We start from the raw sequence: 26500 nt of genomic DNA, 5'->3' as shown, positions 1-26500 counted from the left end.
TTTCTTCCTGTTAAAAGGGAGTTTTTCCTTCCCACTGTAGCCAAGTGCTTGCTCACAGGGGGTCATTTTGACCGTTGGGGTTTTACGTAATTATTGTATGGCCTTGCCTTACAATATAAAGCGCCTTGGGGCAACTGTTTGTTGTGATTTGGCGCTATATAAATAAAATTGATTGATTGATTGATAATGTCTGAAGTTTCTCCAAAAAATATTATGTCCTATCAACGTTCCGTTTGGCGGCGTTGACCCAAAATACATAAGCATACCAAACGGCAAATGTCAGCTCTCCCCAGTTTGTCCATGATATACACACACACACACACATGCACGCAGAGCTTTTTGTCCTTTCTGCATTCTGCATTCAAACAGGTCCTTTTATTTTTACACATCCACAAACAGAGGCTGTGGCGGAATGGCGGAAGAAATCAAATGCAGTACACTTTTCACTCACGGTAACAGCAACATAACATTTAACTCACTCATGGTTATGGCAACATGACACTTAACTAAACTGACTAAACCAACTGAACTACAAAAACACAATAAATCAATAATACAAAGAGTACTGTTAAACTAACATGAACCAACTTTCCATTTTCGCAGCGTTCATCGTTGATCCAAAATACATAAGCATATCAAATGGCAAATGTCCCCTCTCCCCAGTTTCTCCATGATCAAAGCCACGCGCACGCACACACGCACGCACGCGCACACGCACGCACACACACACACACACACACACACACACACACACACACACACACACACACACACACACACACACACACACACACACACACACACACACACACACACACACACACACACCACTTGGCTATTATAACATAGATTATTATCATTGGAATATATTGTATGAGCTCATTCACGCCCAAATTACTCCACCCCCACCCAACACACACACACCTAACGAGTGTTACACTGAAAGTGAAGAAAATTAATTTGTTGATCGAAGTTTTAGTGACAGTGACACACCTGGCAGGGAAGGAGGTTAACTGGTTGTAGGCGATGTGGAGGATTCGTAGGTGGTGGTGTCCAACCAACTGAGTGCCACAGTCCTCAGTCAGATTGTTCCCCGTCAGGTAGATTTCCTGGAGCATGCTCAGGCTCTCCTCTGATTGGCTGCAGGGAGGAATACTTTGCAGGGCATTGGCTGAAACATTTAAATATTTTAGGCTATGGGAGACACAAAAAAGATACATTATTTTAGATGAATATGTCAAGATTCCTGACATTCTCACCGTCATGTGTTATAGTCAGGACTATACACAATCCTGATTACAATGGATATCTGGAAAAATAACAAGAGCAAAAGGCGATCGCTCACTTAAATTCATCTGCATCATCCTGCCTCAACCTTTCATTACATGACAGAACCACCGTAGGTCACGACTGGCAACCACCAGGCAGAGCACCAGTCCATCGCCACCTCCTGCAGGAAGTACAGTATCTATCTGCAGCAGCCAAGTGAAACATGGGTGTCCCCTTGGCCTTTTCCAATTGCTGGGGTGCTCCTAAGGCACCTGCAGACTGGATCATGCACAGAGAAATGGGCCACATGTCCAAAATCTCATAGTTTATGTTATTTTACATATTCACGTGAATGTGCAAAAAAGTCTGAAGTGGTAGAAGGGAGAGTACTGGGTTTGGGCCAAAGTCCTTCCAACGGCAACCAAGTATCCTCTGAAAATATGGCAAGCAGTGACCTTGGCGATCTCTTCCTGGGTCAAACCAAGAAGGATTCAATTCTCAGTGAGTGTCTGAATACGTGTCCATCTTCTCTGCACTACCAACTCAATGAGAGCTACTGGTCCTTCAGGACAGATCTAATGTGAGGGTTGTGTCCGGTTCAGGGGATTCTGAGGTTTCCAATGATCAGAAGAATGCTTGTTAATGACAACAGTTTCATTTACTTTTACAAGTGTAGCACTGTTAAACCAGCATGCTGACAGGAAGCTGATCGCCAGAGGTTCTTGAGCAATTGGTGTTAAATCATTCACTGTCAGTGTGAACAGCCTGAAGAGCAAGAAACAATTGGTCCTTTTGATTGGTAGCTGACCAATTAATATTCAGTGTGGTTGGAACCTTGTATGAGAAAAACGGGTTTAGTAGCAAAATGCAGCCCAGAAAGTTTGATTTCTGCATTACAACTTGAAGCTCTTAAAATGAGACAAAAACCCACACAAAGATGTAACTACTATATGCAGTACACAACACTTTTTTTTTTAATTTTCAAAGCTTTACAATTTTTCGTTTGCTCTCAGAAACCAGAAACTGCAATCTACTAATAAATGTGCATCCAGAAAGTTTCACTTTTTTCCACATTATGTTATGTTACAGCCTTATTCCAAAATGGAGTAAATTTATTTTTCCCCTCAAAATTCTACTCACAACACCCCATTATGACATGAAACAAGTTTTTTTTTTTTGCAAATTTATTATCAAAATAAAAAACTAAGAAATCACATATTCATAAGTATTGACAGCCTTTGCTCAATACTTTGTTGATGCACCTTTGGCAGCAGTTACAGCCTCAAGTTTTCTTGAATATGATGCCACACGTTTGGTGCACCTATCTTTGGGCAGTTTTGCCCATTCCTCTTTGCAGCACCTCTCAAGGATGGGGCGCGTCGGTGCACAGCCATTTTAAGATCTCTCCAGAGATGTTCAATTGGATTCAGGTCTGGGCTCTAGCTGGGCCACTCAAGGACATTCACAGAGTTGTCCTGAAGCCACTACTTTGATATCTTGGCTGTGTGCTTAGGGTCATTGTCCTGCTGAAAGTCTAAGGTCAATACCACTCTGGATAGGGATGGGTATTGATAATATTTTATCGATATCGATGCCATTATCGATTCCTTATCGATACCTCTTGTGAATTTTCTGTGTACTAAAAGTAGGCTTTACAGGTTTTCTATGTATTTTATTGAGTCTTAAAGTAAATTAAATATGAAATTGGTCACTGTATCCTTTATCTCTGGACATTAATAAAAATAAACAAAATTTGTAGTTTTTGTCAAAAGCATTTCCTTTCAGACATTTTGGCATGAATGTCTCTCCATACCTCTGAGCTGAACTCAGCCGGCTGCTGCACGTCAGCGCAGGACGTCTCATTTTGGTAGAAAAATTTTTTTTTGATTGATTGCAGTTTGTTTGTATTACAACATTTGGAAAGAGGTGTCATTTGATTTAAACGGCGTTTCACTTTGAAGTTATTAATTCCGACTGGACTCTATCATTCTAACTTGGCTTGGCAGACAGCCGCGCAGCGTTTGGAACTGTGTGAACGGAACGGAGGACGATTCTCGTTTCTTTCTCGCTACAAGACAGGAGTCCCGGTTAGTGACTTTAATCCGCACAAAAGTGACTCACGACTGACATATTCAGGGATGAAAGTGGTGAAAAACAAAAAAGCTGAACCCCAAAATTACCCCCCAACACCACTTGCACAAAAATGTTTGAATTCTAGAAGCTCTGAAATGCAATCTGGGACTATTCCAGACAATAAACTGCACTGAGTGCAGCATCCATTTTGGTGAGAAAAAAAACCAAAAACAACTTTCCTTATTCAAATTCATTCCAGTAGTATTCTGCTCTCACTAGGATGCAACAGTTTTCCAGCTTGGCAGATAGTTCTGGAGGAAATCACTGAAGAAATTAACAAATTGAAAATATGGTTTGACCAAAACAAATTGTCATTAAAGAGTCACTAGGTGTTCACAGGAAACACTTATTTATTTCTATATTTATTTATTTATGCTCATTGTTAGTTGGTTTTATATTTTCTGTTGTGTTTTTAATCAGGTTCTTTTTGTCTCTTTCTCTAAAATTGTATTGTAGCATTATTAGTTATTATTACTATTAATGTTGTTGCTATTGTTATTAATTAATAAACAAAATAAATAAAAAAATATTACAATTTGTAATACATTTGACTCTTTTTACGACAACAAACGCTGAGCCAATAATTATTATATAGAAAACAAATGCATACAAACGTGCTGACAGCTGTAACAGCTTAATGCTAACTTTAACATTGAACTGGGGAAAACCTGGTCTTGTTAGGAGAGACGGCATCCATCCCACTTTAGAGGGAGCAGCTCTCATTTCTAGAAATCTGGCCAATTTTTTGGGATCCTCCAAACTGTGACTGTCTAGCGTTGGGACCAGGAGGCAGAGCTGTGGTCTTATACACCTCTCTGCAGCTTCTCTCCCCCTGCCATCCCCTCGTTGCCCCATCCCCATAGAGACGGTGCCTGCTCCCAGACCACCAATAACTAGCAAAAATCTATTTAAGCATAAAAATTCAAAAAGAAAAAATAATATAGCACCTTCAATTGCACCACAGACTAAAACAGTTAAATGTGGTCTATTAAACATTAGGTCTCTTTCTTCTAAGTCCCTGTTGGTAAATGATATAATAATTGATCAACGTATTGATTTATTCTGCCTAACAGAAACTTGGTTACAGCAGGATGAATATGTTAGTTTAAATGAGTCAACACCCCCGAGTCACACTAACTGTCAGAATGCTCGTAGCACGGGCCGGGGCGGAGGATTAGCAGCAATCTTCCATTCCAGCTTATTAATTAATCAAAAACCTAGACAGAGCTTTAATTCATTTGAAAGCTTGTATCTTAGTCTTGTCCATCCAAATTGGAAGTCCCAAAAACCAGTTTTATTTGTTATTATCTATCGTCCACCTGGTCGTTACTGTGAGTTTCTCTGTGAATTTTCAGACCTTTTGTCTGACTTAGTGCTTAGCTCAGATAAGATAATTATAGTGGGCGATTTTAACATCCACACAGATGCTGAGAATGACAGCCTCAACACTGCATTTAATCTATTATTAGACTCTATCGGCTTTGCTCAAAAAGTAAATGAGTCCACCCACCACTTTAATCATATTTTAGATCTTGTTCTGACTTATGGTATGGAAATAGAAGACTTAACAGTATTCCCTGAAAACTCCCTTTTGTCTGATCATTTTTTAATAACATTTACATTTACCCTGATGGACTACCCTGCAGTGGGGAATAAGTTTCATTACACTAGAAGTCTTTCAGAAAGCGCTGTAACTAGGTTTAAGGATATGATTCCTTCTTTATGTTCTCTAATGTCATATACCAACACAGAGCAGAGTAGCTACCTAAACTCTGTAAGGGAGTTAGAGTATCTTGTCAATAGTTTTACATCCTCATTGAAGACAACTTTGGATGCTGTAGCTCCTCTGAAAAAGAGAGCTTTAAATCAGAAGTGTCTGACTCCGTGGTATAACTCACAAACTCGTAGCTTAAAGCAGATAACCCGTAAGTTGGAGAGGAAATGGCGTCTCACTAATTTAGAAGATCTTCACTTAGCCTGGAAAAAGAGTTTGTTGCTCTATAAGAAAGCCCTTCGTGAAGCTAGGACATCTTTCTACTCATCACTAATTGAAGAAAATAAGAACAACCCCAGGTTTCTTTTCAGCACTGTAGCCAGGCTGACAAAGAGTCAGAGCTCTATTGAGCTGAGTATTCCATTAACTTTAACTAGTAATGACTTCATGACTTTCTTTGCTAACAAAATTTTGACTATTAGAGAAAAAATTACTCATAACCATCCCAAAGATGTATCGTTATCTTTGGCTGCTTTCAGTGATGCCGGTATTTGGTTAGACTCTTTCTCTCCGATTGTTCTGTCTGAGTTATTTTCATTAGTTACTTCATCCAAACCATCAACATGCTTATTAGACCCCATTCCTGCCAGGCTGCTCAAGGAAGTCCTACCATTATTTAATGCTTCAATCTTAAATATGATCAATCTATCTTTGTTAGTTGGTTATGTACCACAGGCCTTTAAGGTGGCAGTAATTAAACCATTACTTAAAAAGCCATCACTTGACCCAGCTATCTTAGCTAATTATAGGCCAATCTCCAACCTTCCTTTTCTCTCGAGGATTCTTGAGAGGGTAGTTGTAAAACAGCTAACTGATCACCTGCAGAGGAATGGTCTATTTGAAGAGTTTCAGTCAGGTTTTGGAATTCATCATAGTGCAGAAACAGCATTGGTGAAGGTTGCAAATGATCTTCTTGTGGCTTCGGACAGTGGACTTATCTCTGTGCTTGTTCTGTTGGACCTCAGTGCTGCTTTTGATACTGTTGACCATAAAATTTTATTACAGAGATTAGAGCATGTCATAGGTATTAAAGGCATTGCGCTGCGGTGGTTTGAATCATATTTGTCTAATAGATTACAGTTTGTTCATGTAAATGGGGAATCTTCTTCACAGACTAAAGTTAATTATGGAGTTCCACAAGGTTCTGTGCTAGGACCAATTTTATTCACTTTATACATGCTTCCCTTGGGCAGTATTATTAGACGGTATTGCTTAAATTTTCATTGTTACGCAGATGATACCCAGCTTTATCTATCCATGAAGCCAGAGGATACGCACCAATTAGCTAAACTGCAGGATTGTCTTACAGACATAAAGACATGGATGACCTCTAATTTCCTGCTTTTAAACTCAGATAAAACTGAAGTTATTGTACTTGGCCCCACAAATCTTAGAAGCATGGTGTCTAACCAGATCGTTACTCTGGATGGCATTTCCCTGATCTCTAGTAATACTGTGAGAAATCTTGGAGTTATTTTTGATCAGGATATGTCATTCAAAGCGCATATTAAACAAATATGTAGGACTGCCTTTTTGCATTTACGCAATATCTCTAAAATCAGAAAGGTCTTGTCTCAGAGTGATGCTGAAAAACTAATTCATGCATTTGTTTCCTCTAGGCTGGACTATTGTAATTCATTATTATCAGGTTGTCCTAAAAGTTCCCTAAAAAGCCTTCAGTTGGTTCAGAATGCTGCAGCTAGAGTACTGACGGGGACTAGCAGGAGAGAGCATATCTCACCCGTGTTGGCCTCCCTTCATTGGCTTCCTGTTAATGCTAGAATAGAATTTAAAATTCTTCTTCTTACTTATAAGGTTTTGAATAATCAGGTCCCATCTTATCTTAGGGACCTCATAGTACCATATTACCCCATTAGAGCGCTTCGCTCTCAGACTGCGGGCTTACTTGTAGTTCCTAGGGTTTGTAAGAGTAGAATGGGAGGCAGAGCCTTCAGCTTTCAGGCTCCTCTCCTGTGGAACCAGCTCCCAATTCAGATCAGGGAGACAGATACCCTCTCTACTTTTAAGATTAGGCTTAAAACTTTCCTTTTCGCTAAGGCTTATAGTTAGGGCTGGATCGGGTGACCCTGGACCATCCCTTGGTTATGTTGCTTTAGACGTAGACTGTGTTTCATAATTATTGTATGGCCTTGCCTTGCAATGTGGAGCGCCTTGGGGCAACTGTTTGTTGTGATTTGGCGCTATACAAGAAAAAAGTTGATTGAGTTGATTGATTGAAAATGCCACAGACATGCTAACGCGTTAGGATCGGTCCCGTTTTTAAGTTATAAAATACATCTACCAACTGTTTCAGAAGACAATAACAGGTCAGTTTAACATAAAAAAGGTAAATATTACACAGACATATGCTCTTTAGGGTTTTAGCGGGGGAAAATTAAGATAAAGCAAAATAAAACAATGAATCAACAAAGCAGTAGATTGAAGCACTGCTTCGATTGGTTCAAGGTTCAAAGCAAAGCTGCGCTGCAGAAAAGTTGATTATAGACACGCTGCAGGGTCTGTAATCAATGTCGAGAAATGATCATTTTCTTGACAAACACTCCCCAAAAACAACAGCCACTCTGAAGGACCGATAAGGGAATCGTTAAGTAAAAAGGTTATTGATGTCGGTGGATCGAATCATTTCTTAACGACACCCAAAAGAAACCGGTCTCAATACTCATCCCTAGCTCTGGAGCAGGTTTTCATCCAGGATGTCGCTGTACATTACTGCATTCATCTTTCCCTCAATCCTGACTAGTCTCCCAGTTCCTGTCACTGAAAAACACACCCACAGCATGATGCTGCCACCACCACGCTTCACTGTAGCAATGGTATTGGCTAGGTGATAAGTGGTGCCTGGTTTCCTCCAAATACAACACTTGACATTCACGCCAAAGAGTTAAATCTTTGTCTTGTCAGACCAGAGAATTTTGTTTCTCATGGTCTGAGAGTCCTTCAGGTGCCTTTTGACAAACCTCAGGTGGGCTGCCATGTGCCTTTTACTAAGGAGTGGCTTCTGTCTGGCCACTACCATACAGGCCTGATTGGTGGATTGCTGCAAAGATGGTTGTCCTCCTGGAAGGTTCTCCTCTCTCCACAGAGGAATGCTTGAGTTCTGACAGAGTGACCATCAGGTTCTTGGTCACCTCCCTGACTAAGGCCCTTCTCCCCTGATTGCTCAGTTTAGACATGTGGCCAACTCTAAGAAGAGTCCTGGATCCAAACTTCTTCCATTTATGGATGAAGTTGACCACTGTGCTCATTGGGACCTTCAATGTAGCAGAAATGTTTCTGTACCCTTCCCCAAATGTGTGCCTTGAGACAATTCTATCTCTGAGATCTACAGACAATTCCTTTATGCTTGATTTGTGCTCTGACATGCACTGTCAACTGTGGGATCTTATATGTAGACAGGTGTGTGCCTTTTTATGTTCAATCAGCTAAACATACCCCAGGTGGACTCCAATTAAGCTGTACAAACATCTCAAAGATGATCAGCTCAATTCTGAGCTTCATGGCAAAGGCAGTGAATACTTATGTACATGTGATTTCTTAGTTTTTAATTTTTGATAAATTTGCAAAAATCTAAAAGAAAAAAACTTGTTTCACATTGTCATTATGGGGTATTGTGTGTAGGCTTTAGAGGGAAAAATAAATTTAATCCATTTTGAAATAAGGCTGCCTGCAACATTAAAAAATGTGGAAAAAGTGGAGCGCTTTGAATACTTTCTGGATGCATTGCACATTTTTGTACAAAATTTAGTATTTTTATTTGGTGTTGGCAATTTAATATATTTTCATTTTTTAAAGTGCACATTGTGCAACCCCAATTCAAATGAAGTTGGGATCTTCAACCTTTAGTCAATTGTATACACCACAAAGACAAGATATTTATTGTTCAAACTGATAAACTTTATTGTTTTTGTGCAAATATTTGCTCATTTTGAAATGGATGCCTGCAACACGTTTCAAAAAGCTGGGGCAGTGGTATGTTTACCACTGTGTTACATCACCTTTCCTTCTAACAACACTCAACCGTTTGGGAACTGAGGACACTAATTGCTGAAGCTTTGTAGCTGGAATTCTTTCCCATTCTTGCTTGATGTACGACTTCAGTTGTTCAACAGTCCGGGGTCTCAGTTGTCGTATTTTGCGCTTCATAATGCACCACACATTTTCAATGGGTGACAGGTCTGGACTGCAGGCAGGCCAGTCTAGTACCCACACTCTTTTAATATGAAGCCACACTGTTGTAACACGTGCAGAATGTGGCTTGGCATTGTCTTGCTGAAATAAGCAGAGATGTCCCTGAAAAAGACGTTGCTTGGATGGCAGCATATGTTGCTCCAAAACCTGGATGTACCTTTCAGCACTGATGGTGCCATCACAGATGTGTAAGTTGCCCATGCCATGGGCACTAACACACCGCCATACCATCTTTGAACTTTGCGCTGGTAACAATCTGGATGGTCTTTTTCCTCTTTTGTCCATGATTTCCAAAAGCAATTTGAAATGTGGACTCACCAGACCACAGCACACTTTTCCACTTTGCGTCTGTCCATTTCAAATGAGCTCGAGCCCAGAGAAGGCGGCGGCGTTTCTGGATGTTGTTGACTTATGGCTTTCGCTTTGCATGGCAGAGTTTTAACTTGCACTTGTAGATGTAGCGACGAACTGTGTTAACTGACAGTGGTTTTCTGAAGTGTTCCTGAGCCCACGCGGTAAGATCCTTTATACAATGATGTCGGTTTTTAATGCAGTGCCGCCTGAGGGACTGGAGGTCACAGGCATTCAATGTTGGTTTTCGGCCTTGCCGCTTATGTGTAGAAAGTTCTCCAGATTCTCTGAATCTTCTAATTATATTATGGACTGTAGATGATGTAATCCCTAAATTCCTTGCAAGTGAACATTGAGAAACATTGTTCTTAAACTGTTGGACTATTTTTTCATGCAGCTGTTCACAAAGTGGTGATCCTCACCCCATCTTTGCTTGTGAATGGCTGAGCCTTTTGAGGATGCTCCTTTTATACCCAATCATGACACTCACCTGTTTCCAATTAACCTGTTCACCTGTGGAATGTTCCAAACAGGTGTTCTTTGAGCATTCATCAACTTTCCCAGTCTTTTGTCACCCCTGTCCCAGGTTTTTTGAAATGTGTTGCAGGCATCGTTTCAAAATGAGCAAATATTTACACAAAAACAAAAAAGTCTATCAGTTTGAACATTAAATATCTTGTTTTTGTGGTGTATTCAATTGAATATAGGTTGAAGAGGATTTGCAAATCATTGTATTCTGTTTTTATTCACATTTCACACAACGTCCCAACTTCATTGGAATTGGGGTTGTAGATGTTATCGAAGGCGCAAGGGTTTTTGTGACTAATTCTCCAGTCACCTGCGAACCACCAAATCTTGGTGAATCTGCAAAGGCCATGAGATAGCTTAAGGTGGAGAAAGCTCCAGGAATACATGAAATTGGAGCACAACTCTTCCAGGAGAGTGGGGATGCTGTTCTCCTGGCACAGCAAACAATCTTATTTTCAGTCTGGGAGATGGGTATCATCTCTATGCACTGGAAAAAAGGACTTCCTTTCTAGACTTATTGCCCCAGTCTAGAAAGGAAAGGGTTATCAGGAGGACTGAAAAGGTTTGAGGGTATTACACTACTCTCTGTGCAGTGAAGGTGCTTGGAAGGATTATTCTTAATAGGATTCGGTTCCAGCTACCGGCTGCTCAGCGGCTGTAATCCTCTCACTTTACTTTATACCCAACAAGTTCAAGCATTCTAGCTCTGCGAGTACTCATAGAATGCAAGCACATATCCCAACAGTACCCCTTTGCAGCCTATGTTGATTTTCAAAAATCGTTTCATTCAGTTGATCAGCGTGCTCTCTGGGATATTGTGAAAATTCGTTGGACACCCAAGATGTTGCTGGACAACATAGCCACTCTATACACAGATACTGTAAGTGCTGTACATAGTGGAGGCAGAGACTGAGTTTTTTCCAGTAAAGACTCGTGTTCATCAGGCACGTGTTCTAGCTTCTATACTGTTGAATACTTGAATGGACTGGGTATTGGGTAGGCTTGTGGAAACCAGTGACTTGAGTGTTTTTGTTGGCAAGGAAAGGTTTAGAGACCTTCACTTCACGGACGATGCTGTGATCTTTGCAATATCAATGTATACCCTGACTGCATCATCTGAGAAGCTTCGAGAGAAATTGCAGTGTCTGTGTTTATGAATGCCCTGGATAACGATTAACACCCAAGTTTTCAATGAGGCTGCCATCAAAAGTTTGTCTATATGTGTATAAAGTGTTGAACTTGTAAAGACATTTACTTATCTCGGCAGTGACATGCATGGCACTGGGTTCTTGACCTCTAAGACTGAGACATACCTTATAAAGGTTTATGGAGTCATGAGGTGGCTGGGCAGATGTTTAATGATGCCAATAGCTTTGCAGGAGAACAAAGGTCCAAGTCTTCAGGATCCTGGTGCTACCTGTCTTACTGTATGATTGTGAGACTTGGAAGCTAAAAAGGGACCTAAGGTGATGTCTTGACTGGATGTCTTTGGTGCTAGGTTTATTTTGGGGAATCCTTGGATTAACATTGTGTCAAATGAATGGTGACTTAGGGAGACAAAAATGAAAAGTATCACTTGCATTGTGAGAAAGCGTCAGCTACAACTTTTTGGCCTTGTGGCAAATTTCCTTGTGCACGATCCAGCACTTGGGCGCCTGAGTATTTGAGGACCCCAGTGGCTGGAGGCCAAGGGGACGCCCACGCTTTACCTGGCTATGATAGATGGACGGTTACTTTCGAGAGGTTGGAAAGGACCGGCTGTTTGGCTGAGAGGCTCCCATCTGGTACCCAAAGCAGTTCCATGATGGTGTGAATGCAGCGATGCACAACATTAGTGAATACTCCCAGACTTGACAAAACACTGATAAATAAATCTTGTTTTAATTTCAGCAATTTTGTATCTCATTTGTTATTATTATTAAACTGTTGTATTTTAGCAAATGAAAAATAAATAATTCAATTACAACTGTGATAATGGTGTTTATTAATGGCTACTGAAAAACCCTTATCTCTCAACTGACAGATTTAGTTGCAAGGGAATATTGAGTGTCAGACTGTTTGAAATGAAAGACATTTTATATAGCCAGTGTTATTGCTGCAGCTAGCAAACATCACAAGACTGCTGACATCATCTTCTCTGAGCATAAAAGCCTCAGTTTTATGACTTTATGAACAGTTACTAACCCAGTTTCTAAAGCCGTATCCATTTTCCGTCTTTGGTGTACCACAGTTTTCTTGGATACTATACAGCTATTACAACATCTATCAGGAAACCCATCATGTATAGAGCAGTCTCTCCTGTTACCTCTCAGAATTAGAGACACTGAAGCACATTAGAATGATTGAACTGCTAATGGGTGTTAAGTGTTTCGCCACACAGGAAATAGGAATCCCAATTACACTCAAATTACAACCCGAATGATCCACTGATCTATAGCCATTGCAGATGCGCCAACATTTATCTTTAAAAATATGATTCCTGGTACAGAAACTCTCTGAGGCAATAACATGGTGCACAGTAGGGTGCCTCATTTTTCCCCCTTATTCTATGGCCCCACTTTAAAAATGTTCCATTCCAGAAAATAATAGCAATTGTGAATTTTGAGGTGATTTGGTTCATGTTTCAGGGGACCAAGGTGGGGTTAGAATTCTCCGCAAAATTAGGTTTGCAATTTTCCTGATTTGATGGTGGACTAGTGGCATATATGATCCTCAGATAAAAAAAAGACAGTGTAGTCTGCCTATTGAAACTTCTGGGAAAAACATTTAGGCAGTTTTACTTCCCAACAACTTTCAGTTTCACTTTCAGTTTCATAATCATGTCATTACCTCCGCCAAGGAGGTTATGTTTTCACCAGCGTTTGTCTGTCTGTTTGTCTTTTAACGGGATAACTCAAAAGGTTTTGAACGCATTTGAACCAAATTTGGTAGAATGATGGGAAATATGTCCAGGATCAATTGATTAAAATTTGGCGATGATCCAGATTAAACTCTGGAGTTTGCCCTTTTGTAAATCCACATCCCTAGATATTGATATGTGGCGTGGCAGAGGTATGCGCTCTACTGAGTGCCCTTCTAGTTCTGTTTGTTAAAGAAATTAGCACAGACAACAGAATTGGGAGAGGAAACATCTTTCTCTGCCTTCTATTGTGTTAAGAGACAAAATAAAGAATAAACAAAGTGTATGTTAATTCTTTCAAATCAGAAATTTAGATTTTTTTTTTCTAGATTTAATTTAGATTTTGCTCAAATTTGTGCTGCAGTAATTTCTTGTGCACCTTTAAATAACTGGAATTAGTCTCTAAGGGAAGGACTACCCTAAGAGAAAACCAACCCCCACCCAGGTTTAATGCCGCTTTCACACTGGACGCCACGCGACGCCACAAATTCACGTCCCTCGCCTGGCGATGGATGTGCCACCATTGCCCGGTGGGTCACTCTGCTTTTGCTGTGAAAATTCGCCCCAATGCGTCATCAAATAGGAGAAGCTTCCATTCCGCTTGCCGTCAAGTCAACATGGCGGACCTTGATCACATGGTGTGAGTTGCTGTGCTCTATTTGTTGCGGAAAGCTGACAAACGTCGCCAGCGGCGCCGTCCCTGGGTGCACAACATCGTCATGAGATGTTCCCAATTTGGGGAGTTTCATTATTTGCTGCAGGAGCTGCGTCTGGATGACGGCTGCTGAGGACCTCCTGTCCCGTTTGCGCACGTAACGTTGGGAAAAAAAAAAAAAAACGGCTGCCACTGCAGTTCCTCGCTCTCCCCTCCAACTCTGTCATAATTGTGTTATAAACCAGTCACCATTTGTTTTATTATACATCTGTGTATTATACATCTGTGTAATTAATAAAATTATCTTCATGGACAATTCGTTTGCGTGCGCACGTGAAAAAAAAAAAAAAAGAAACTGGCTGCTGCGGTGCCGCTGCTCACTCTCCCCTCAAACTCTGTCATAATTGTGTTATAAACCAGTCACCATTTGTTTTATTATACATCTGTGTAATTAATAAAATTATCTTTCTTCACAGACGATTTGTTTGAGTGCGCATGTGGAAAAAAAAAAAAAGAAACTGGTTGCTGCGGTGCTGCTGCTCACTCTCCCCTCAAACTCTGTGAGCAGGACTTATGTCCCTTTTGTCCTTTATTTCACAATTATGACAGTTTGGCTGCCAGAGACAGGACATGTCCACATCAAGTATAAACTCCAGACATCTTCACGTCAGTACATATGCAGTCCCTGATTGGTCATCGCGGTGTGACAAGACGAAAAATTTTAGATTTTTCAACTTGGGGAAGTGGGCGATGCAACAAGATGCCACGCGATATCGCGCCACAAATGCGCCAATCACTCAAAATCGCTTTATTCGCCTCCATCGTGTTGCATTGCGTGGCTTGAACTTTTGTGGCGCCACAACACATCCTTCCATAGGGATTACCTGGCAACCTGTCGCCGCCGTTGCTCACGTGGTGTCCGGTGTGAACGCGGCATAAGGGTTGAGTGTAAAGCCAATCACCCTGCCTTGTAATCACGAAGGGTTACAGTAACATCTACTGAAGAAGCTGTCACTGATGCCATATGTAGCCCACGAGATGAAGTGAATTAAGTCAAGTCAAAGGAAGATGAAAGAAAGACTCACTTTAAGGCTTTGTAAAAGAGAGTCTCTGAGAGCTCGGTCAGCTTGTTGTGCTGGAGGTCCAAGGCTTCCAGAGGGATGTGGTCAAGTAGGTTTGGCACTCTCTGCAAACGATTGTTTCCTGCAAGTAGCCTTCTCAAACTCAGGCTGTTGAGCAGTCTGTCAAAGATCAAGAGTCTTTAGAGCTCCAGATTGAACTGATTCAAAAGAAGAACAGAAAAACACAAAAATAAACAAAGAATACATTGTCGCCCAGTGTAGACGTGGCGATAATGTATTCTCTGCCCCTACTATAGAGGGCACTCTATAGTAGGGGCAGAGTTTATAGTAGTAAACCATCAATGAGTGCTTCAGCTTTGGCTCCAGCACAGCAACTTTTTATTCCTGAAGACAGTACAGAAATCAGATACTGAATAAAAGGACATTATTCCATCAGCAGCTATCAAATCAGAATGTAAACAAATCTGAACAAAAAGGTTTAGGGTGTTGTCACACTATGAAAGATTGAGTAAACTGATTAGTAACAGTCAAATAATTTGTCTGGTTGCAAATATCCCTTAATCTGTTACTTTCCAGTGGTTCTGGGGCTCTGATGGACAGATAACTTCACATTTCCTCTAGCAACACAAAGAGCTGCATTCAGCAGAATAATTTTCCCAGTTTCAAGACATATATGTGCACTGAGGGAACCGGACTTGAGCGGAATTCGCAGAGATCTGAACGCATTTGTGGCTCGAATCCAGTTAGCTCGGGGATCATGATGTCATACTTCTTCAGTACATTCATACGCTGACAGCACAAAACTTTCTGGCAGACTCAACAGTCATCAGCTGACAAGGAATGCATACAAATGAGAAAAGGACTTCTTATGAGAAAAAATAAAACGGACATGAACGGATATCAACAGATATCTTATACGTTACTCATATGTTTCCTCAATCCTTCATAGTGACAGTTTAGATTTGAAAACATAATTGAGACTGTTACCTCGAAGGAAGCTCAGAGACGATATTATGAGAGACGTCCAGAATCTCAAGTTTTCGGCAGTCACACACCCAGTCAGGAAGATACTCCAAAATATTCCTGTCTCAACACACACACACACACACACACACACACACACACACACACACACACACACACACACACACACACACACACACACACACACACACACACACACACACACACACACACACACACACACACACACACACACACACACACACCTTTATATGGAGTCCTGTCGGTGAGTGGAAGATCATGTAACAGATTCTAATAGTCTGAAGTCTTTAGGTTGACTAAACAAGAAATAAAAGTGAAAGGTATTTAACACCTGAAACTCTGCAGCATTGACAGCATGCAGTTTGGTGTAGAAACAGCAGATTTTTGACATGCACAACAAATCTGAAACAACTTAGAACCCCATGTAAAGGCAACAACAAATGACTGCTTCTGTGGCTGCTTGAAGGACACAGTGTTTGCGGGTGAGTTTTGGGGTCACATCCTTTGAAGAAATAAGTTCCAGGCAAGATCTGCAACAAGATTTAGTTTTTTTTCTTTGTCCAAGTGCGTTTTACCTTCACATTTCAGTTATTTGATTTCAGCTATTTTTATTCCTGTTGTTCTCACCTATGTGGGCTGCAGCTCTCTATGCTTGCAATTGGTTGGTTGTAGACATACATCTGACTTCACCATATTACCAAGTGTATCACACTCTGAATCAGTTGAAGAAAATGTGTGCATGCTCCTTTCACTTCATTTTGTTGCTGCTGTTACGTCATGTCCGGGAGCATGCACTAGCACTACATGTTGCCACACCCACCACACTACAAACAACTGACAGACACCCAGGCAGACAACTGGTCCATCCCAACTTCTCAAAAGTAACCATCTATCCTCCACAGCCAGGTGAAAAGTGGGTGTCACCTTGGACTTCTCCAGCTGTCGGGGTTCCTCAACACTGAGGCACCTACATGCTGGATCATGTAGGTGCATGAGATGCCACACAGTCCTGGTACCAAAAAGTGTCCATGTCTCACAACCATACAATAGTTGCCATTGTAACCATAGTAAAATTATGGTATTGTCAATGACATCATGTATACAAAGTAGTTCCAATTCACTAAAAAACTGTACAAAAATAATGACGTTGCTGACAGGAAAGGAGAAGAGCGCATGAATCATATCCACACAGGAGGATTTTGAGTATCTTTGTTTAGTTTTTACTCATTATTTAAATTCAGTATTTGGGTATGATGTCACCCTGTGAAAAACTGTATAATACCACAATAAAGCATACTAAGACCAAGCTGCTATTTTTAGTGCTTCTAGTCTTTGTTCACACAGGCTTCTTACAACCAGCCCAAACTCACTGTGATAGGTCCATGTGTGTCAGCTGGTGAGGGACTGGATAGATGCTGACTGTCGAAAGGCCTGTGTGAAGATAAAAGCAGTGATCAGCAGCCTGAACTGTTTGGATGAGCTTTGCGAAATAAACAGTTCACAAGTACGATAACATCGACAATGTCTGTTTACTCACGATTGAAGCTAGCATGAAGCATACGGAGTGTGAATCCGCTAAGCGTTAGCGTCCTCAGCTGGTTATGTTGGCAGTGCAGTGTCTCCAAGTTGCAGACTGAGCTTAGGTCAAGGGATGTCAAGCAATTGTCTCGCAAGTCCAGCTGGATTATCTGGTTCACCATCTCCAGAACCTCACTTTTCACCCAGCACAGCCCGTTCAGCCTCATTAACCAGCCAGCACAAGGAAAGACATATTATAGTTTATCTGAAAGCCATTAATGAAATACTGAGATGTCAAACAAAATGCTCTACAATATCCACTAAATGATAATTGAAAAATGTAACCCTGAAACAGCTGACTGACAGAAAAATAAGAGTCAATGATTTTGATAATACATATGAATAAAAGTGCCACATTTGACTTGTTTCAGCCTGGCTTCTTTTTTTGTTTTATTTATCTAGTTGCATGATGGACAAAAAGAGTGGAAATCAAAACAAACAAATAAGGGTGACGAAGGCGTGGACACTAGCGCAAGGCCGACTGACAGCTGGACGTGACCATGCACGCAAGGTGTTACAAGACAGACAAAAATACGCCGTAACAAACGCCGTTTTGTCAGTTATTACTGAGAAAATTAAAGACTTCCTCTTCATCTACATCATCTACGTTCTCTCTTTTTTTTTTTTAAATACGTTTATCTCCTTGTTGATTTAGGCATTTTACGCTCCTGTTATAGGACAGTGATAGTAGTGCAGTGGTAAAGTTTCTGTCTGTTAATCAGACCTTTTGTAAATTGCAGGTTCAAATCCTGCGGGTGGCATTTATTTTTTATTTTTCCATAGCAGAGTGCGATGTGGTGCAACATGTTCTAGCTGGCTTTTTCTTTTTTTGCCACATCAGCGGCACAATGTGGTGCAACACGTTCCAGCTGCTCACATTATGTTCGTGCACGCGCAAGAGGGTGCACGAAACAGATGCTTGTGCAACCGTGTGTCCCTCATGAGAGCAGGTGGAATGTTTTGTGGTTCCCCATTTTGTGTTTGGCTCGCGAATTTTCTTCCGGTTTCTGCATCTTTTGTGTTATGCATGAAGGAGCCTTTATGGATGCGCCAAAGTGATGACTGCGAGTATTGTTTTCCAAATGAATGGATATTTGAAATTATCTTTCATTATTTCATCTGTGTTTTTATTTTGCAGCAGAAGATGCGTGTGTTTTGCATCTATCTCCAGCCGGTGCGCATGGAATAACTGCCTCTGCAGACTCCTGGCTCGAAGAGAACACGCAATTTTGTTAGCCACACCCATCATGTCTTCCACATTTATGGACTGTTGTGCTGCTAGCTGACTATCCAATTCCTGGACTTTTCAGATGTGCAGAGGTGATTTAACCGGAACATTTGCATCATAGCTCTTGTGGATCGTTTTATCGTTTTAGTTTTGTTTAGCTTCCGCCATTGTAGTATCCATTTGCTCTAGTCTAGCTTCTTGCACCCTTTTGAGTCCTTAGTTACAACCTAGCAACTATACTCTGCACACACGCAGATAGAAAGAAGCATGTGAGATTTTAAAAAAAAACTTTTTGTTATTATGAGCTTGACTGGCACTCAGCCTTCTATCGACTGTTTGGGCACACTGGGACTCAATAATTCATTGACTAAAAATGTATAGAAATTACTTAATAAAAAAATATTAAATGTTGCCATTCTCAACACCTCTCCAGAACTATCACCTTATTGTGGTGGAGAGGTTTGTGTGCCACTATGAACCTGAGAGCTGTGTTGTCTGGAGCCTTTGTGCTCCTGGTAGGGTCTCCAATGGGAAATTGGTCTCAGGTGAGAGGCCACACTAAGAATGGTTCATAAGACACCGTGACAAAATGAGGCAGAGGAAATCTGACCGGGCCTGGAGGAAGCCCAGGGCCCCCATCTGGAGCCAGGCCTGGATGTAGGGCCCGTCAGCGAGCACCTGGTGGCTGGGCTTACCACAGAGCCCAGCCGGGCACAGCCCGAAAAGGCAACGCAGGGGGAACCGCTGGTGTCAGGTGCGCTGTCCCAAGGGTGTCAGTAAAAGTCGAGGGCCTCGGCAGACCAGACCTGGGAGGCAGGGGGTAGCTCTGAGGGTGTGGAACATCACCTCGCTGTGGGGGAAGGAGCCGGAACTTGTGCGGGAGGTGGAGTGATACCAGTTAGATCTGGCGGACCTCGCCTCCACACACAGCCTTGGCTCTGGAACCATTCTCTTTAATAGAGGTTGAACCTTATTCTTCTCTGGAGTTGCCCAGGGTGTGAGGTGCCAAGCTGGTGTGGGGATACTCACAAGTCCCCGGCTGAGTGCTGCTACGTTGGAGTTTACCCCAGTAGTTGAGAAGGTCGCCTCCCTGCACCTTCGGATGGCGGGGGGCTCTGACTGTTAAACGTATGCACCGAACAGCAGTTTGGAGTATTTGGCATTCTCGGAGTCCCTGAATGGAGTCCTGTATGGGGCCCCGGTGGGGGACTCCATTGTTCTGCTGGGGGGATTCAACGCACACATGGGCATATAACGAACATCATGTTCGAACATAAGGATGCTCATAAGTGTACATGGTACCAGAGCACCCTAGGCCGAAGATCGATGATCGATTTTGTGATCGTAGCATCTAAAGGTGTAACGATACATGTAATTGTATTGAACCGTTTCGGTACGGGACGTTCGGTTCTGTACAGGGCTGTGCACGGGTGAGTTAGGGTTGCGTGTGTTTACCATAATTTCTGGACTATAGAGCGCACCTGAATATTAGCCGCACCCACCAATTTTAAAAAGAAAAAAGAAATTGTACATAAATAAGCCACACTTGTCTATAAGCCACGGGTCTCCACGTTGTAACATGAGATATTTACACAGAAAGGTGTTAGACAGAAAGAGTTTTTAACTTTTAATTAAATATGTATCATAAATGCTTTTTTCCCTTAAGTGTTACACATAAATATTGACGCGCACGTCATCCAGTGCACATGGAGAACTGAATAATTTTAACTTTTTGAGATTTCATTGCATGTGCAGCCAAGATCGCATGGAGCTTGTGTGGTAAATGAGACGTTATTGAGGTGCTGTGACTTTTGACTTGTCGCGCCAAGACAGAGAACCGGTGAGGAAGGAGAGGGGGAGAAGACTCCACTCCGCTAACTGAGCTGATGGCGCAAAGTGCAGCAGAGCAACTTTTCTTCACTAAAACGCACAAGTAAGACCTTATATTTACAGTGTGTGTGTGAATTCACACCACGTGAGGAGCGCAGCTGAAATCAATTCACAGCATCAATTTACATATTTGTAGTTTATTTGAGAACATTTTTTTTTAACTTATTACCAGGCAGCAGTCACTTTGCAATTATTTTATTTTCCTGTTTGTGTAATGTTACAATAAATTTAAACAACAAGCAAATTTAAGTTTTGAATTTGATTCCCATACTGTACCGACAATGAACTGAACCGTGACCTCAAAACCGAGGTACGTATTGAACCGTGATTTTTGTGTATCGTTACACCCCTAGTATCTTCTGATCTGAGGCCGCATGTTCTGGACACTTGGGTGAAGAGAAGGGCAGAGCTGTCAACTGATCACCATCTGGTGGTGAGTTGGATCAGCAGATGGGGGAGGACTTTGGACAGACCTGGTAAGCCCAAACGGGTGGTGCGGGTGAACTGGCAACATCTGGAGGAGCCCACTGCCCGACAGATCTTCAACTCACACCTCCGGCGGAGCTTTTCTAGCATCCCTGTGGAAGTTGGGGGCATTGAACCAGAATGGGCCCCCTAAGCTTCAAAGCTTCCAGCAGGGAGCTGCAGCAGGGAGCTGTGGCCTGAAGGTCTTAGGTGCCTCAAGGGGTGGCAACCCTCAAACACCGTGGTGGACACCGGTGGTCAGGGAAGCCGTCTGACTGAAGGAGTACTTCTGGGATATGTTATCTTGGAGGACTCTGGAGGCAGTTGCAAGGTACCGACAAGCTCGAAGGACAGCAGCCTCTGCTGCGGGGGAGGCAAAGCAGCAGGTGTGGGAGGAGTTTGGAGAAAGCATGGAGAAGGACTTTCGGTCAACACCAAGGTGCTTCTGGCGGACCGTGAGGCATTTCAGGAGGGGAAAACGGGGAACCATCCAAGCCGTCTACAGTAAGGATGGGACTCTGGTGACCTCAACTGAGGATGTAATCCAGCGCTGGAAGGAACACTTTGAGGAACGCCTGCATCAGACTGGAGTGTCCTCTATAGTAGGGGCAGAGCTGGAAGCTGATGGAGGATTTTCATCAATTTCCCTGGTGGAAGTCACTGAGGTAGTCAAACAACTCCGCAGTGGCAAGGACCCGGGGGTTGATGAAATACGTCCAGAAATGCTGAAGGCTCTGGGTGTGAAGGGATGGTCTTGGATGAGGCATCTCTTCAACATTGCTTTGAGGTCTGGGACAGTGCCTAAGGAGTGGCAAACTGGGGTGGTGGTCCCCATATTTAAAAAGGGGGACCAGAGAGTGTGTGCCAACTACAGATGCATCACACTACTCAGCCTCCCTGGTCAATTCTACTCTAGTGTGCTGGAAAGGAGGGTTCGGCCGACAGTCAAACCTCTGATTGAAGAGGAACAATGTGGGTTCTGGAACAACCAACCAGCTCTTCACTCACAAGGATCCCGGAGGGTGCCTGGGAGTATGCCCATCTAGTCTACATGTGTTTTATGGACTTGGAGAAGGCGTATGATCGGGTGCCCTGGGAGATACTGTGGGAGGTGCTGCGGGAGAATGGAGTGAGGAAGTCCCTTCTCAGGGCCATCCAATCTTTGGTGGAGAGGTGGAGAGATTATATCTCCACACTGGCCTGGAAATGCCTCAAGATCCCCCAGTCAGAGGTGGTCAATGTGGCAAAGGAAAGGGAAGTCTGGGGTCCCCTGCTGGAGCTGTTGCCCCTGCAACACGATTTCGGATAAGTGGTTGAAGATGAGTGTGATGAGTGTCATTCTCAACACATTACAGCAGTTTGAAATTCATAGCAGCACACTGAAAACACCAACGCTCTTCGTCCCATCAGTGGATACTTAAATTATGAAGACAGAAATTCATTTACACACATACTGATCTCATAATGTGCCCAAAATAAAGGCTGTGTGCATTAGAAGAGGAAGACGAGAAAGATGGAGATGGACAGTGATGGAAACAGAGCGAATGAAGGCTGTTTGTGCACTAATAGGCGTCTTACCGGAGGTCAATGTTTTTCAGGTGGCTCATTCTGACCAGAGTGTGCAGTTCCAGACTCTCCACTCTGTTCCCAGCCATAGCCAGCCTATCCACTGCGCTGAGTTTCTCCAGCACAGCAGGGATATGACAGAAGTTGTTGAAGGAGAGTCCCAAATTGTTGAGCTGGGACAGGCTGCCAAGCTCTTCGGGCAGGGAGCTGAGGTGGTTTCCATCCAAAGACATTGTCTGCAGACTACAGAATGCAAAGAAAAGGCAGTTTATATTACTTTGCTCTGCCATACCAACTACCACCCAAAACAAAAATATCTACTCAGGTTCAATCTTTGTACATGGAGCCACATCAAGTACAAAACACAAAGTAAAATATTTTATCCCAACTCATGTACAGTAGTCTGATAGCATTCATTGCTGATAAGTACTGTAGCTTGGGAGTGCAAGCGCATCACCAAAACGTATATATATATATATATAGTATAGTTGCCGACCTAGGCTCACATACACCTGAGATAATTTCACCCACATTTCCCCTCATGCACATATTCCATTTTAATAAACTACGAGGTCTGTCCATAAAGTATCGTACCTTTTTATTTTTTTTTTTTAACTAGATGGATTTGATTAATGTGTTTTCACGTCAGACAAGCTTGAACCCTCGTACGCATGCGTGAGTTTTTCCACGCCTGTCGGTGACGTCATTCGCCTGTGAGCATGCCTTGTGGAAGGAGTGGTCCCGCCCCGTCGTCGGATTTTCATCGTCTGGAAATGGCAGAATGATTTGGGGGTTTTTTCCATCAGAATTTTTTCAGAAGCTGTTAGAGACTGGCAGCTGGAAACCATTCAAAAAATTTATCTGGCTTTCGGTGAAAATTTTACGGGCTTCACAGAGAATAAGGACTGTTACTACAGCTTTAAGGACGGCCCATAATGGCGCTCAGCGCGCTGCGCTCTGAGCTGCAACGACAGACACGAACCACCGGATTATTTCTAAATGGATGGCTGTGTGGAACTGGGACCGTCGTGTGCACTTTTTCTGGTTATCACAAGAGCTGGACATCAACCATTTTCCGGCCGATTTCACTTTTAACAAGAGATTTTGTCGTGGAAAGCCGCGCGGAGGCTTTGTGCGTCACAACCGATTCGCTGTTCGAGCGAGACAAAGAACGCCTCCGTTTCGGCGTGTCAGAGGACAAGTTCGTACATGCCTATCTCGGCTTTCAATGCTTACCAGTCGAGTGAGTTATAAGAGAAATTGTGGAGAGCTGGGCATGTCCATGTCCGCGCCATTGTGGGCCGTCCTTAAAGCTAGTAACAGTCCTTATTCTCTGTGAAGCCCATAAAATTTTCACCGAAAGCCAGATAAATTTTTCGAATGGTTTCCAGCTGCCAGTCTCTAACAGCTTCTGAAAAAAAATCTGATGGAAAAAACCCCCAAATCATTCCGCCATTTCCAGACAATGAAAATCCGACGACGGGGCGGGACCACTCCTTCCACAAGGCGTGCTCACAGGTGAATGACGTCACCGACAGGCGTGGAAAAACTCACGCATGTGCACGAGGGCTCAAGCTTGTCTGACGTGAAAACATATGAATCAAATCCATATAGTTTAAAAAAAAAAATAAAAAGGTACGATACTTTATGGACAGACCTCGTAAATGTGTGTTCAGTCAGTCCAAATATCTACTTTATTTCCACACAAACATATTTTAACATAATAGCTACAAGATGGAGTTAGTTCAGTTTTTCCTTCCCTTGTTCTGATTTTCAGTGGGTCAAAACTTTACATATCTCTTTAAAGAGCAGATTCCAGAAATTCAATCCATCATTCTCTTTCTAACCCTGCTTAATGCCATTAAGGGTCACCGGGAAGCTGGAGCACATCCCAGTGGTCACTGGACGAGAGGTGGGGTACACCTGGGGGAGCTGACTGACACACACACACACACACACACACACACACACACACACACACACACACACACACACACACACACACACACACACACACACACACACACACACACACACACACACACACACACACACACACACACACACACACACACAGCCAATTTCAGAGTTTCCAATTCACCTTACATGCATGTGTCTGGAAGTGGGAGGAAGCTGTGAGGTAACGGTGCTAACCACCAAGACAAGGTGCCACCCGAATTCCAAAAATTGATGGAAAACATTCTGAAAGCTTCACAATAACCAACTGGCATAATTAGAGGTTAATTGGGAAACCTTAACAGAGTTTATTGACATTTACTGAGGTAAACATCCACACATGTACCTCCATAGGAAACCTCTCTGTGCTCCTAGACACTCCTAACGACTAATGGTTGAAATGGTTTAATTTGAGGTTTTAGCTTAACCCCTAAGTTTACACTGTACAGTCAGTTAGCTTGTGATTGTGTTGGCGCTCTTCAATACTGGACGGATTATCATTATTTTTGTCTAAAAATCAGGTCTAGGCTGAATAATAAAGTGTAACATGTGCAACAGGGGAAAACTGAGTTGGAATGTTTTTAGTTCATGTGTTCACAGCCGTATACAGCTGTGAACATACATTTACATATACACAGACGTTTACACAATGAGTTATACCAAACAGATGGACAAACTGATTAACAAGACCTCAACGACAAAGATAACAGGACATTCCACCAAAAAGTTAAACAAAATGTTGAATAACAGCTCAGAAAAAAACAAGAAATGAGATGCCATGATATTACAGTAAACAACAGCACCAAACATGACGATACAGAGACTGTCCTTATTAGATACGGATATTTCTCAAATTAAAAAAGGAAGATGACACGTTTGCGTTAACTTGTCATGCAGTTTGACCTTCAGGTGACTCTACGTGTCATTCAGCTTCTTTAAGGTGAATTAAAAATCATCTGGATTTGAGAGATACGGTATGTTTACTGTTTGTACACAATGCAGCAGTGAGGCTGAAGCAAAGCCTCAATTTATTTGACATGTAGGTATTGTTACTGTATTTAGTGTGTGCACATAATGTGCTACCATGTCGCACCTCTGAAGGTTCCTGATCTGCACAGGGACAGTGTGCAGATTATTACAGGAGAGGTTAAGCTCAGTCAAGGTGAGAATCTCACACACACATTCAGGGAAAACACCCAATCTGTTATGAGACAGGTTCAGACTCTTCAACTGGGAAAACCTGGAAACAAAACAATAAAAGACAATATGAAAGCACAAATAAATGAAAAAACCCATCATGTCATTTCCAAATGCAAACACCAAATATTATATAACATAAGCATCAACACCTTTTGATATACAGTTCAGACTGTAATCTTACATACACCTTGGATTAAAAAAATGCCTCCAAACACACACATATACAGTGGTGTGAAAAAGGTATTGCCCCCTTGAGCTTTTACATGTTTAAAAATTTGTGTAGGACATCAAAAAACAAAACAAAAATTCAGGCTTATTATATTAAAATGTCCAAATTTCTGCCCTTTTACTCAGAGTGAAAAGTTATCTCTACATCAATCAATCAATCAACTTTTTTCTTGTATAGCGCCAAATCACAACAAACAGTTGCCCCAAGGCGCTCCACATTGCAAGGCAAGGCCATACAATAATTATGAAACACAGTCTACGTCTAAAGCAACATAACCAAGGGATGGTCCAGGGTCACCCGATCCAGCCCTAACTATAAGCCTTAGCGAAAAGGAAAGTTTTAAGCCTAATCTTAAAAGTAGAGAGGGTATCTGTCTCCCTGATCTGAATTGGGAGCTGGTTCCACAGGAGAGGAGCCTGAAAGCTGAAGGCTCTGCCTCCCATTCTACTCTTACAAACCCTAGGAACTACAAGTAAGCCCGCA

The 26500-nt window shown here is 42.2% G+C and overlaps 1 protein-coding gene across 1 annotated transcript in view; it reads right to left on the bottom strand.

Moving 5' to 3' along the window:
- Window positions 1-26500, bottom strand: part of phlpp2 (PH domain and leucine rich repeat protein phosphatase 2) — a 152537-nt gene that overhangs the window by 31977 nt on the left and 94060 nt on the right. Inside the window, exons 7-13 of the mRNA XM_034190209.1 lie at window positions 25682-25828; window positions 22645-22875; window positions 17443-17645; window positions 17276-17336; window positions 15888-15983; window positions 14904-15059; window positions 994-1194 (exon numbers count right to left, since the gene is read on the bottom strand). Of these exons, the coding sequence (XP_034046100.1) occupies window positions 994-1194; window positions 14904-15059; window positions 15888-15983; window positions 17276-17336; window positions 17443-17645; window positions 22645-22875; window positions 25682-25828 (1095 nt within the window). The remainder of the gene's footprint in view (window positions 1-993; window positions 1195-14903; window positions 15060-15887; window positions 15984-17275; window positions 17337-17442; window positions 17646-22644; window positions 22876-25681; window positions 25829-26500) is intronic.

Source organism: Thalassophryne amazonica, chromosome 2 (assembly GCF_902500255.1).
Source record: "Thalassophryne amazonica chromosome 2, fThaAma1.1, whole genome shotgun sequence".
NCBI classification, from domain to species: domain Eukaryota; kingdom Metazoa; phylum Chordata; class Actinopteri; order Batrachoidiformes; family Batrachoididae; genus Thalassophryne; species Thalassophryne amazonica.
The sequence above is the reverse complement of the archived record's forward strand: the minus strand, read 5'-3'. Positions and strand labels throughout refer to the sequence as shown.